The following is a 13906-nucleotide window of genomic DNA, read 5'->3' on the forward strand; positions in this document are numbered from 1 at the left end:
AAAATATATAAAAAAACCTTTTTTTTCCCTCAGTTTAGGCCGATACGTATTCTTCTACATATTTTTGGTAAAAAAAATCACAATAAGCGATTGTTGATTGGTTTGCGCAAAAGTTATAGCGTTTACAAAATAGGGATAGTTTTATAGCATTTTTATTAATAATTTTTTATTATTTTTTTTTTTACTAGTAATGGCGGCGATCAGCGATTTTTATTGTGACTGCGACATTGTGGGGGACCCATCAGACATTTTTGACACATTTTTGGGAGCATTGTCATTCATACAGTAATCACTGCTATATAAATGCAGTGATTCCTGTGTAAATGACACTGGCAGTGAAGGGGTTAACCGGTGGGTGGCAGTGTAGGGGTTAAGTGTTCCTAGGGGTGTGTTACTAACTGTGGGGGGGTTGGGCTTTCATTTAGTGAACACTGATCTCTGCTCCAATCACATGGAGCAGAGATCAGCGTCACTAGTTGCTAGGCAGAATGGAGAAATGCTGTTTACTCGGCATTTCCTCCATTCGGCCGCTCCGTGAGATGATCACGGGGATGCCCTCGGCGATCTAGTCCGCGGGTCCCGCGACCGGACTCACGGGGGTCCCGACCAGCGCGGGATTGAATATTGGACGTACCTGTACGCCAATATGCCTGCCCGTGCCATTCTGTCGACGTACATCGTCGCGCGCTGGTCAGGAAGTGGTTAAATAAACAAAATATACTCACAAACACAGCAGTAAAAAAGCATGAAATGCCGGCCAGCATGCGAAAGCCCGTTCAGAAGGTCAATGTAAGTGCTGACGCAACTCCCCTCCTTGCAGGATGGACACAACCGATCGGATTGCCGATTCAGATTTTTGAGATCTAGAATGGGTCTTACCTCTCCGTTTGGTTCTGAAACTGTAAAAGGTTTGAATCAAAAACCTGTGCCCTGTTCCACTAAGGGAACCTCTGATATCACCAACTGGGGTAATAGATGATCCAAAGCCTGAAAGAGAAATTTCTTTTTCTCTGGATCCTTGGGAACATCTGCCCTTAGAAAAAGTCCCTCTGTCCCTCTTTTCTCCTTATTTGTCCCTCATTTTGGTCTGATCTATATCATTGTATATAAAATGCACTATTTATCTTACAAAAAGTGTTTCCCAGTGCTAAACCTTTCATCCATTTTCTAAATCGTTGCATTTGTAAATTTTAAAAGCCAATATAAAGGAATCGTAGTGGTGAAAAAATGCACTTGTGAGTTTACTTAATGCTTTTTTTTTAAATAATTCTGCTTTAAGGGGGAGTGACAGGCGGTGTGTCCTATGCCTACATACTTTTGCTAATAGGTGTCCCGCCCCGTTCCCACCTCAAAAAGATGGGGGGGGTATGGTTAAAACCCCCAAACATTATATATTTTCTGAAGATAGGGACCTATAAAATGGTGGTGAAACTTTTTTATGCCACATACCATTAGTGCGCTGTGAGATTCTCACAGATAGGGCCCACATCATCTTGTCTTTCCTCCTGACTGACTGTCCAAAAACTGTCCCTTTCATTAATTAGATTTCATTTCTTTCAATTACGGAGACTCAGAGTTACATATAGGCATTTCCTAGGCCAGTCTTCCTAGGCATACCCACCTCTCCAGATGCACATCCACCAATTAAGGTATTTTTATATTTGTATAACTCCTCATAAGAGCCAGCCTAATGCTTGCATCAGGGCTGAGGGCTCCTGAGAGGAGTACTGAGGACGGGTGCTGTAATGTGTTCAGGAAGCCATGTACAGCACCCTGCTGGCCCCCACCCATCAGCCATGTTCTGGCTCCATTGCATAGAAAGGCACATAGACTCCTTGATGTCACATGATCTATAATAAGGTATGTAATGAAAAAGGTGAAAGTTTTTTTTATATTACTAGCATGCTGATGGCAGGGACACAAGCAACAACTAATACCTGATAAAGGTTCTAACCCCTCATCAATCTATCCAAACCTAAAAAGATGAGATTTCAGGAATCATGTTAAGATTTAAAGGGTTGAAAATGCAGACTAGAATTGATATTTCATCAGCTTTCATCAATATAATGCATCAATATTTCCAGCAGTGTGAAGAATACTTTGTATATTTTATTACATGGATTCAAATAACAAGACTACTGTTTCCTATTTTATAATCAATGGGATTTCAAATGTCCCCAAATTGCAACTTCTGATTTTCCTCCTGGTTCTTCTCATTTATCTTCTGACTCTTGGTGGAAACCTGGTCATTCTTCTATTGGTTTGCCTGGACTCCAATTTCCATACTCCCATGTACTTCTTCTTGGCCAACTTGTCCGTCTTGGACATGTCCTCCTCCACCACCACTCTGCATAAGGTTCTTGTAGCTTTTTTAACACAAGACAAGACAGTCTCTTTCCTGGGTTGCATAGCACAGTTCTACGTGTTCTCCTCCTTGGCCTGTAATGAGCTATTGATATTAACAGCCATGAGTTATGACCACTATGTCGCCATCTGCAATCCCTTACATTACTCTATCCTCATGAACCCAAGAGTTTGCACCCTCTTGGCCACAGTCTGTTGGGTCGTTTCTTTTTTAGAGGTGGTACCCTATCTTGCACTACTGTTGGAAGTCTCATGTTATAAATCCAACATCATAAATCATTTTTTTTGTGATCTTGTGCCTCTTCGCAGTCTCTCTTGCAGTGACACCTCTGCCTTGGAGATGTTGAGCTTCATTGAAGGACTATTACTTTTAAGCCTTACACCCTTTGTCCTCACCTTCACTCCTTATGTTTTCATTATTGCTGCAATAGTAAGGATTCGTACAAGTGGTGGGAGATATAAAGCCTTCTACACTTGTTCCTCACACCTCACTGTTGTTGTCCTTCTCTATGGAACCCTGGTGTGTCAGTATCTCAATCCAACCAGAGAGGACAGTTTAGAGTCCAATAAATGGTTTTCACTCTTTAATAGTGATGGACGAACTTCCGATGGGACGTTTCGCGAACGTGGACCACGAACGGGGACGACTGTTCGCGAAACCGAACGTTCGCGGCGGGCCCCATTGACTTCAATGGGAGGCAAACGTTTCAAACCTTTAGGTCGAATTTCCAGCCACAGGATAATTATTAGCTGGGCAAACATAGTCCCACCACATAGCCAATGACATAACACATGTATGAGGTGAATTTGGGATCGATAACTACAAGCATTCTTTTTTTATATGGAAAATTGTTCTGACAATTCAGGACTGTGGAGCGCATGAAGGCAATGGAGGAGAGGGAAGGTCAGGGACCAGGGTAGGCAGAGAAGAGGGTGCAGGAGATGATCACCAGCAGCGTGACATACAGCAATGACACATGCACCGTGATAGAGGCATCTGACAACAGCACCGTGATAGAGGGCACTGACATCAGCAGCGTGACATAAAGCATTAACACCAGCACCGTGACATACAGCATTGACAGCAACACCGTGATAGAGAGCACTGACATCAGAAGCGTGACATACAGCACTGACATCAGCACCGTGATATACAGCACTGACAGCAGCACCGTGACATACAGCACTGACAGCAGCACCGTGACATACAGCACTGACATCAGAAGCGTGACATTAAGCACTCACACCAGCACCGTGATATACAGCACTGACAGCAGCACCGTAAGCAGCCCCAGGAGAAAATCAGCACAGCCAGGGATGGTGTGATCCCCTCATAATAAGAACCCCCAGGGGGTGCACATAGCAGAGAGTGAAGAAGAGGGTGCAGATCGAGAGGATGAGGAGGGTGCAGAAGAGTAAGGCTGAGTGAGCCACTCAACCAAGTCTGGTGCGTCCTTTAAAGTAATTGAACGCACCTTCTGCAACTTCCCACTTAGGCTCAAGGCTGTTGCTCCTGTCCTACCCCTACCACCCCTGCGGAAGAGCCTGCCTCTTCCTCTGCCTATCATTTTTTAAATGACCCTGTGACAAAACTCTTAGTCCCTATACCGATGAAGGACTGGTGCAGTATAGGGCAGCGGTCAGCAGTGGTGCACCTCAACCCTATGTATTGTGGACCGATACCGGTCCTTACAGAACAGCAGACTGTACCGCACTCAACCCTATGTACTGTAGCACCCTTCACCAAGTTACCAATCCTTATAAGGACCTTTGTGGACCAAGTAGGTTGTGTGTGACTGATTAGCAGACTGTACGTCAGTCCCTATACCGCTGAAGGACTGCTGCAGTATAGGGCAGCGGTCAGCAGTGGTGCACCTCAACCCTATGTATTGTGGACCGATAACAGTCCTTATAGAATAGCAGACTGTACCTCACTCAACCCTATGTACTGTAGCACCCTAGACCAAGTTACCAGTCCTTATAAGAACTTTTGTGGACCAAGCAGGTTGTGTGTTAGTGATTAGCAGACTGTACTTCAGTCCCTATACCAATGAAGGACTGCTGCAGTATAGGGCAGCGGTCAGCAGTGGTGCACCTCAACCCTATCTATTGTGGACCGATAGCGGTCCTTACAGAACAGCAGACTGTACCGCACTCAACCCTATGTACTGTAGCACCCTAGACCAAGTTACCAGTCCTTATAAGAACTTTTGTGGACCAAGCAGGTTGTGTGTTAGTGATTAGCAGACTGTACTTCAGTCCCTATACCAATGAAGGACTGCTGCAGTATAGGGCAGCGGTCAGCAGTGGTGCACCTCAACCCTATCTATTGTGGACCGATAGCGGTCCTTACAGAACAGCAGACTGTACCTCACTCAACCCTATGTACTGTAGCACCCTAGACAGACCAAGTTACCAGTCCTGATAAAGAGCTTTGTGGAACAAGTGAGTTGTGAATGATGAGCAGACTGCAGCAGAAGGGCAGCAGTCAAGTATAATATTCTTTCTATATTTGGAAGAAAGAATATTATACGTGTACAAGCCTATTACCGTACCACTGATACCAGTCCTGAAAAGAACCTTTGTGGAACTAATAGTAGCAGCAAGTCTTTAAACTGACCCTCACTGCCTGACACACTGCTTCCTTCCTGTCCCTATACAAAGTGGCAAAAAAGAGGAGACTGGAACGATTAGTGGTTACTGGAATAGCTCTTTTGTGGACCTGATAGTAACAGCTAATGATGATGATGATGACTAAACTGACTCTCCCTGTAGCACACAACGTCCTGTCCCTTTCTCTAAACTGACAAAAGACACTCAGGCTGCTGCAAGAATCAGTAGCACAGCAAACCTATATACACCTAACACCTATACCAGTCCTGAAAAGAACTTTTGTGTACCAAATAGACAGGCGGTGTGTCCTATGCCTACATACTTTTGCTAATAGGCGTCCCGCCCCGTTCCCACCTCAAAAAGTTGGGGGGTATGGTTAAAACCCCCAAACATTATATATTTTATGAAGATAGGGACCCCAGAGAATAAAATGGTGGTGAAGCTTTTTTATAACACATAACATTAGTGCACTGTGAGGTTCTCACAGATAGGGCCCACATCATCTTGTCTTTCCTCCTGACTGACTGTCCAAAAACTGTCCCTTTCATTAATTAGATTTCATTTCTTTCAATTATGGAGACTCAGAGATACATATAGGCATTTCCTAGGCCAGTGTTCCTAGGCATACCCACCTCTCCAGATGCACATCCACCAATTAAGGTATTTTGATATTTGTATAACTCCTCATAAGAGCCAGCCTAATGCTTGCATCAGGGCTGAGGGCTCCTGAGAGGAGTATTGAGGACGGGTGCTGTAATGTGTTCAGGAAGCCATGTACAGCACCCTGCTGGCCCCCACCCATCAGCCATGTTCTGGCTCCATTACATAGAAAGGCACAGAGACTCCTTGATGTCACATGATCTATAATAAGGTATGTAATGAAAAAGGTGAAATTTTTTTTGTTTTTTTTTATATTACTAGCATGCTGATGGCCGGGACACAAGCAACAACTAATACCTGATAAAGGTTCTAACCCCTCATCAATCTATCCAAACCTAGAGATTCAATAGCCAGTGCGGCTCTTCTGCTTGATTCCGAGCATGCGTGGAACTTTGTGCGTCGGAATTGTGTACACACGATCGGAATTTCCGTCAACGGATTTTTTTGTCGGAAAATTTGAGATCCAGATCTCCAATTTTTTGTGTCGGAAATTCTGATGGAAAATGTCCGATGGAGCTTACACACGGTCAGAATTTCCGACAAAAGGCTTCCATTGGAAAATCCGACCGTGTGTATGCGGCATAAGGCTCCATTCACACCTTGCGAATGTGTGACAAAGTGTACAAAAAATGCAGCGGCAAACGCAATGTGCGGTGTGATTGATTGATCAAAGCGCACCGCAGCCACATCAAAAAAGGTGTCTGCGACTTTTTTTTTATTCACACTAAAAACGAATTGCATGGGTGTTTGTACCCATGTGATCCCATTTAGACAAACGCACTGCGTCTGCGACCAGCTTTTGGGGTGTCGTTAACTGTCCGTTGCCACCAGCAGCACTATGGGGTGCATGAGTGTGAACCAGGGCTTTAGAACTTTTATTCCCGCAAGTTGCGTTTTTGGTTCTGTAGACTTTGATGGAAACAAAACCACAGTGCTTGTGTTTTTAATACGTTTCTGCTGCATTTTTGCTGGTTTTGGGACACCTCCCAAAAATGCGCCAAAAACGCGTGTGAAAAACACAAAACACACCCAAAATGCATCAATCGCAACCTACATATGTGTGAATCAGGCCTTTGAAGCCCACAATAGTGCGTCGCACCTGTGTGCATTGCACAGGGTTGCAGGGTGCTTGCAGAGCAGCCCCACTCACTGTCCTACTACCGCCCAATAGAACTGCATCAGTCGCATTTGGTGGTGGCACTATGGCTGCAATATGTGTACAGCCATAAGGATTCAGGGGGCAGTAAAATCATGGCTGAACTGCCTAGTATTACCGCCCCCTGACCTCACGTGTGAAGGAGCCCTTAAGGCCCGTACACACGGTCGGACTTTTTGACAACAAACATGCAAATTAGCTGTTTTGGAGCAACATCCGACTGTGTGTACGCTCCATCGGACAAACTTTTTCTGTTTTCATCGGACTTTTGTTGGCTCTGCGAACGGACAAACTTTTTGACAACAGAAGTCCGATGGAGCAAAGTCCGACCGTGTGTATGCAAAAGCATCGGACTTTTGTACAAGGTACAAACACGCATGCTCAGAACCATTGCAAACGATCAGACTACAATACAGAAGTTGACCAAAGGTGGCGCTGGAGTCATTGAACGTCCTCTTTTGAAGTGGCGTCCGTACGTTGTGACGTCACCACGTTCGTGTTTGTTGTCAAAAAGTCCGACCGTGTGTATGCAATACAAACTTGTGGACAACACACTTTGTACAAAAGTCCACGGAAAAGTTTGTACAAGTCCGACCGTGTGTATGGGGCTTTAGTGTCACTGTAAACTGATGGGTTTGGTTCTGCTTTAACTGTTTGTGCTCTCAACCCAATTATGAGGCCATCATATGTCTGGTGACAGATCTGATCTAGGATTGCCACCTCATCCCTTGAAACCCGATTACATATGAATTATACAGGGTTTGGGGCTAATTTAATGCAGATAAGGCAATAAATATTTTTAACTACTTAAAGTCCGGAAAGGATTTACCCCCTTAACCACTTCAGCCCCGGACCAATTGTCAGCTTAAGGACCAGAGGTCTTTTTACAATTTGGCACTGCACTGCTTTAACTGGTAATTGCGCGGTCATGCAATGTTGTACCCAAACGAAATTTGCGTCCTTTTCTTCCCACAAATAGAGCTTTCTTTTATTTGATTGGTATTTGATTGCCTCTGCGATATTTATTTTTTACGATATAAAAGGAAAGACTGAATTTTTTTTTTTTTTTAAAGATATTTTCTACTTTTTGTTATAAGAAAAATCGAATGACCTAAATTTTAGTCATACATTTAGGCCAAAATGTATTCAGCCACATGTCTTTAGTAAAAAAAAAAAAGTCAATAAGCGTATATTTATTGGTTTGCGCAAAAGTTATAGCGTCTACAAACTAGAGTACATTTTCTGGAATTTACACAGCTTTTAATTTATGACTGCCCATCTCATTTCTTGAGGTGCTAAAATGGCAGGGCAGTACAACCCCCCCCCCCCCCAAATGACCCCATTTTGGAAAGTAGACACCCCAAGGAAATTGCTGAGGGGCATGTTGAGCCCATTGAATATTTTTTTTTGTCCCAAGTGATTGAATAATGACACAAAAAAAAAAAAAGTTTACAAAAAGTTGTCACTAAATGATATATTCCTCACACATGCCATAGTTGTATGTGGAATTGCACCCCGAAATATATGCTGCTGCTTCTCCTGAGTACGGGGATACCATATATGTGGGACTTTTTGGGAGTCTAGCCGCGTACGGCACCCCGAAATCCAATCACTGCCTTCAGGATTTCTAAGGCCGTGTACACACGCGGGGACTGTTCACTCAACTCTGTCCGCTGAACAGTGTTTCAGCGGACAGTCCGCTCGTGTGTGGGCTTCAGCGGACAGTTTCAACGAACAGTCTGCTGAACAAAGTTTTTCGAAATTTCCGAAAAACTGTCCGCCGAAACTTGGTTTCAGCGGACAGTCCCCGCGTGTGTAGGCTTGTTCGACAAACTAAGTTGCGCGCATGCTCAGAAAGGATTTCCACGTCAGAAGGTTGCATTGCAGTGTATTGGACGTTGAATTTTTCAATCCGTCGTACGTGCCGAAACGTCATCGCGCTATGTTTCAGCGGACTGTTCGTTCGTCGTGTGTAGGCAAGTCCGCTCATGCAAATTTTGAGCGGACTGTTGCGGCAACTGTTTGACGAACAAAGTTGAGCGAACAGTCCCCGCGTGTGTACGCGGCCTTAGGGTGCAAATTTTTGATTTCACTCCTCACTACCTATCACAGTTTCGAAGGTCATAAAATGCAAAATGGCACAACCCCCCCCCAAATGACCCCATTTTGGAAAGTAGACACCCCAAGCTATATACTGAGAGGAATGTTGAGTCCATGAAATATTTTATATTTTGCCACAAGTTGCAGGAATATTACAATTTTTATTTATTTTTTTTGCACAAAGTTGTCACTAAATGATATATTGCTCACATATGCTATGGGCATAAGTGAAATTACACCCCAAAATAAATTCTGCTGCTTCTCCCGAGTACGGGGATACCACATGTGGGGGATTTTTTGGGAGCCTAGCCACGTACGGGACCCCAACAACCAAGCACTGCCTTCCGGATTTAAATATAAAACGCTACCAAAATGAACTTAGAGATCGCAGGGATCAGGCCTGACTCTGCGAACGCTGCAGTTATGTGTTTAGTGTTTTGTAAGTGACAGTGATCGATCGATACTGCACTTGGGTGGGCTGGGCAGAGGGGCAAAACACAGGTGCTAGCAGGTATCTGGGCTTATCCCGCTAACAATGCCTTTTTTTGGAACCCTAAACTGCTGGAGACACTAGTATAGATCTGATCAGATCAGATATTGATATGTTCAGATACTATACCACTACGGGAGGTGTATGCTTTGCGTGTGGGTGTTAGCGGTACTGGCACTAACCTAGCGCTGCCTGGGGTGACGCAGACCCTGACCGTAAAACCTAATTGATATCACCCGCCGGGTGATCAGGGGGTTAAACTTTTAGTGGGTAATAAATGGTGGGTGCCCTGATGCTATAAAACGCAAACTAACCAGAGTCACCCGTAACACTTATACGGTGATCACTGGTGAAAGGGTTAACTAGGGGCAACCAGGGGGTTAAAATCTTTATTAGGTAGTATATGGGAGTCCCTGACGCTATATAAAAACCTGTGAACCTAAAAAAATAACTAGCTGCCTAGTGGCACCAGTGACGCTAATGCAGCGATCAGAAAAACGATTGCTTATTTTGTGTGTTGGAAATTCCGATGGTAAATGTCCGATGGAGCCTATACACGGTCGGAATTTCCAGCAAAAAGCTCCCATCAAACTTTTTTTTCTTTGGAAAATCCAACCGTGTACGGGGCATAAGGCCCCTTTCACACATGCGGACATTATATCCGTATTTCATCCATCCATCCGTGCTGACAGCACGAGGACAGAAAAAAGCCGATCACCGGTGGCAGTGAGAGGGACATCAGTCCCGATCACTGCAATCTGCCGCCAGCTTCTCAGTGCCCACCTGTGCCCCCTACAAGTGTCACCTAGCAGTAGGCAACAGTGCCGCCTACCAGTGCCCACCAGCACCATCTGTCAGTGCCTAAAGAACAGTGCTGCACAGTGTCACCTATCAGTGCCCATCCGTGCCCCCCATCAGTGCCGCCTTATCTGTGCCCATCAGTACCGACTTATCTGTCCTCATCAGTGGCACCTTATCTGTGCCTATCAGTCCCGCCTTAAGTGCAGCCTATCGGTGCCCACCAGCGCCGCCTCATCAGCGCATATCAATGAAGCAGAAAAATTACCTGTTTGCAAAATTTTATAACAAACTATTAAACATGATTTTTTTTTTTGTCAATTTTCCAGCTTTTTTGGTTTGTTTAGCAAAAAAATAAAAGTCCCAGCTGTGATCAAATACCACCAAAAAGAAAGCTCTATTTGTGGGGAAAAAAAATTATAAAAATTTCATTTGGGTGCAATGTTGTATGACTGCGCAATTGTCCTTCAAAGTCTGTCATCGCTGAAAGCTGAAAATTGGTCTGGACAGGAGGGGGGTTTAAGTGCCCGGTAAGCAAGAGGTTAAGTCCGTATTGCCATAGAATTTTCAGGCGGATCCTTTGGTGGCGGGGGTGGCGGGGATCATGGTAATAATCGGCATCCTCTGATAATGTTTTGTATCTTCTGTGTTGGTTTAATTGCTTGTGTGTTATTGAGGGGTTTCTCTAATGCTCTGTTATCATCTCCCCTCTGACACTAACTTTTTTAGCTTCATTACGGATCATTTTGGCCGACATGGACATGGCAACAGAGTTTTCAGATACTCCTTTAGCAGTTGTAAAATGAAACATGATTTTGCCCTGGGCCTGTTTACATTTCTGATCCTCCAATTCCCTCTGCAGTGCTATGTGCAGTAAGAAAGGATCAGAGTACTTTTATATTTCTAGCCTTAGGCCGTCATTACTGTAAGGCATGTACCAAGTATCTTTTTAAAGAATGCAGCTGAGAACTGTATGCATCTAAACTAACCGTGTAGCATAAAACCGACTCTGTTATATTATAAACAACCCTTTTAGGACTTGGATAAAAATAGCTGGTTGAGCCGCAGTTTTACAACCCCTCGATTGTCCCCTTAATCTGAAACGGTGGCTGGACGCACATGAAAAACATCACAGCGCAGGCAAGAATGATACCCCCATAGGTGTGCGCAGCCTATTGTATCCCAGAGTTCAAAAAACGTGTCTGTGTGTGTCTAAGTGTGAATAAGCCCCTATTTTTTAAAATTATATGTTACATTTTTAATTATTTTCACTTTTTTATTTATGTTCCAAATTTTTTTACATTTTTTGGAAGTCTCACTTTTGGGACAGAGAAGGGGACTGAGTAAACACATTCCCTAGTTGCTTTCTGCAGGCTCAGTTGCATGCCTGTGATTGATGTTTTGCATGAATGAACAGGAAGAGCTCTGCACAGCCTCCCTGTTCATTCATAAATTGAAGCAGCATGGGGAATCTGATAGTGGACAGGAGAGGGTGACCTGTGTGGTGGAGGTGCAATTAGAGGAACAGTTCCCCTGTATGGCTCTCTGTGCAGCAGCTGAAAGCAGCGGGAGGGAGGAGGCGGAGAAACTGGCTTTCAGCTGGTACAGGCCGAGCTGTTTAGGGGATCAGATCCTATAATTGGCCCCTGCAAATCCTAATGTGACAGGGAGGTTGCACAGGCCCCTTGCAGCATGGGAGGGATTGCCATTTAGACCCCTGAATCTCCGCCAGTGGCGCACGGGGTGATTAGGATGTGGGTACACCCGGCACACCCCATGCACCAGGGCTCAACAAATCCCAGTCATTAGGTTGCCATGGTGACTGAAAATTGCAAACCTGGTGCTTTGGCTACACTGCAGCAGCAATCTGGATTCAGTCTCCCCATGTGACCCCCCCCCCTGTGGGTGCGCAGCCTAAGGCCGCGTACACACGGGCGGATTGTCTGCCCAACTAAGTTCGTCAGACAATCCGACAGACAGTCCGTTCAAAATTTGCATGAACGGACTTGACCACACACGATGAGCAGACAGTCCGCTGAAAGCGTGCGCGATGACGTGTACAGCACGTACGACGGGACTAGAAAAACGGTGTCCTATACACTGCAATGCAACCTTCGGCCGTGTAAATCCTTTCTGAGTATGCGCTATACTTAGTCCGTCCAACATGCCTACACACGAGCGGACTGTCCGCTGAAACCAAGTTTGGACGGACAAAACCAAGTTTGAACGGACAAAATTTCGGAAATTCCGTAAGACTTTGTTCGTCAGACAGTCCGCTGAAGCCCACACACGAGCGGATTGTCCACTGAAACACGGTTCAGCGGACTAAGTTGGACAGACAATCCGCCCGTGTGTACGCGGCCTAAGACACCGGGCTAGCCCAGTAATTGGGGCAGCAGCTTTGCAGCCTGCTGGAGTGGGATAAAGCTCTCGTTTGTGGGTTCTGATGCCCTCCTCTGGCAGGCAGGGCTGTGATGAGCGCAGCATGCCTGCCGTTCTGACTGAGGGCTTTCCTTTCTTGCTCTCACTGCCCACCCACCTCTGACATCTCCTTCCCAGTTTGACAGCTGGGTACTGGTGTTGCAGGCTTGACCTGGCACCCTTTCCTTAATGCTGGTGAGTGGATGGGCAGTGTGACAGGGAATGTACACAAATAATGAGGGCACTCATCATCAATGCAGCCCCATCACTGCCGCATATTAGTGCCCATCAGTGCCTCCTTATCAATGCCACCTATCAGTGCCTCCTCATAAATGCCCCCTATTAGTGCTTATCAGTGGCACCTATATGTGCCTCCTTGTCAGTGCCACCTAATTAGTACCTCCTCATCAGTTCCGCCTATTAGTGCCTTCTCATCGGTGCCTCCTCCTCAGTGCCTCATCATTAAGGCCCCCTCATCCGTGCCGCCTATCAGTGCCTCCTCATCAGTTCCACCTATTAGTACCTCCTAATCAGTTTCTCCACATTAGTGCCGCCTACCAATGCCACCTCATCAGTGCCTCCTCATCGGTCCCCATCAGTGTCGCCCTTCGGTGCCTATCAGTGGTGCCTATTAGTGCCCATCAGTGCCACCTATCAGTGCCTCCTCATCAGTTCAACCTATCAGCGCACATCAGTGAAGGAGAAATATCACTTTGCAAACTTTTATAACAAAAACCTTTTGTTTTTCGGTCTGTTTTTGTTTGGCACCAGGAGTGAGCAATTCCTATTACCTGACGCCCTGGACATGTAGTTCTGGGCGCCAGGCAGCTGATTTAAAAAACTGGCTCCTAACTTTTTTTAGTTGGCTCCTAGTTTTAAAGCAAATTTGTCAAGCCGTGGCCTAGGCTATAAGAAGATTGCCAAGACCCTGAAACTGAGCTGCAGCATGGTGGCCAAGACCATACAGTGGTATAACAGGACAGGTTCCACTCAGAACAGGCCTCACCATGGTCCACCAAAGAAGTTGAGGTCACGTGCTCAGCGTCATATCCAGAGGTTGTCTTTGGGAAATAGACGTATGAGTGCTGCCAGCATTGCTGCAGAGGTTATAGGGGTGGGGGGGGGTCAGCCTGTCAGTGCTCAGACCATACACCGCACACTGCATCAAATTGGTCTGCATGGCTATCGTCCCAGAAGGAAGCTTCTTCTAAAGATGATGCACAAGAAAGACCGCAAACAGTTTGCTGAAGACAAGCAGACTAAGGACATGGATTACTGGAACCATGTCATGTGGTCTGATGAGA

The 13906-nt window shown here is 45.4% G+C and overlaps 1 protein-coding gene across 1 annotated transcript; it reads left to right on the forward strand.

The window, feature by feature from the left end:
* Positions 1-1906: 1906 nt before the first annotated feature.
* LOC143987861 (olfactory receptor 5AR1-like) lies at positions 1907-10987 on the forward strand. The gene is made up of 2 exons (XM_077486979.1): positions 1907-2954; positions 10911-10987. The coding sequence occupies exons 1-2, from the start codon at positions 2117-2119 to the stop codon at positions 10985-10987; spliced, it is 915 nt and encodes a 304-aa protein (XP_077343105.1). The 5' UTR covers positions 1907-2116.
* Positions 10988-13906: the final 2919 nt, after the last annotated feature.

The sequence above is a fragment of the Lithobates pipiens genome, unplaced genomic scaffold (assembly GCF_037356315.1).
Source record: "Lithobates pipiens isolate NorthernLeopardFrog02 unplaced genomic scaffold, aLitPip1_a1.2 Scaffold_1, whole genome shotgun sequence".
NCBI lineage: Eukaryota > Metazoa > Chordata > Amphibia > Anura > Ranidae > Lithobates > Lithobates pipiens.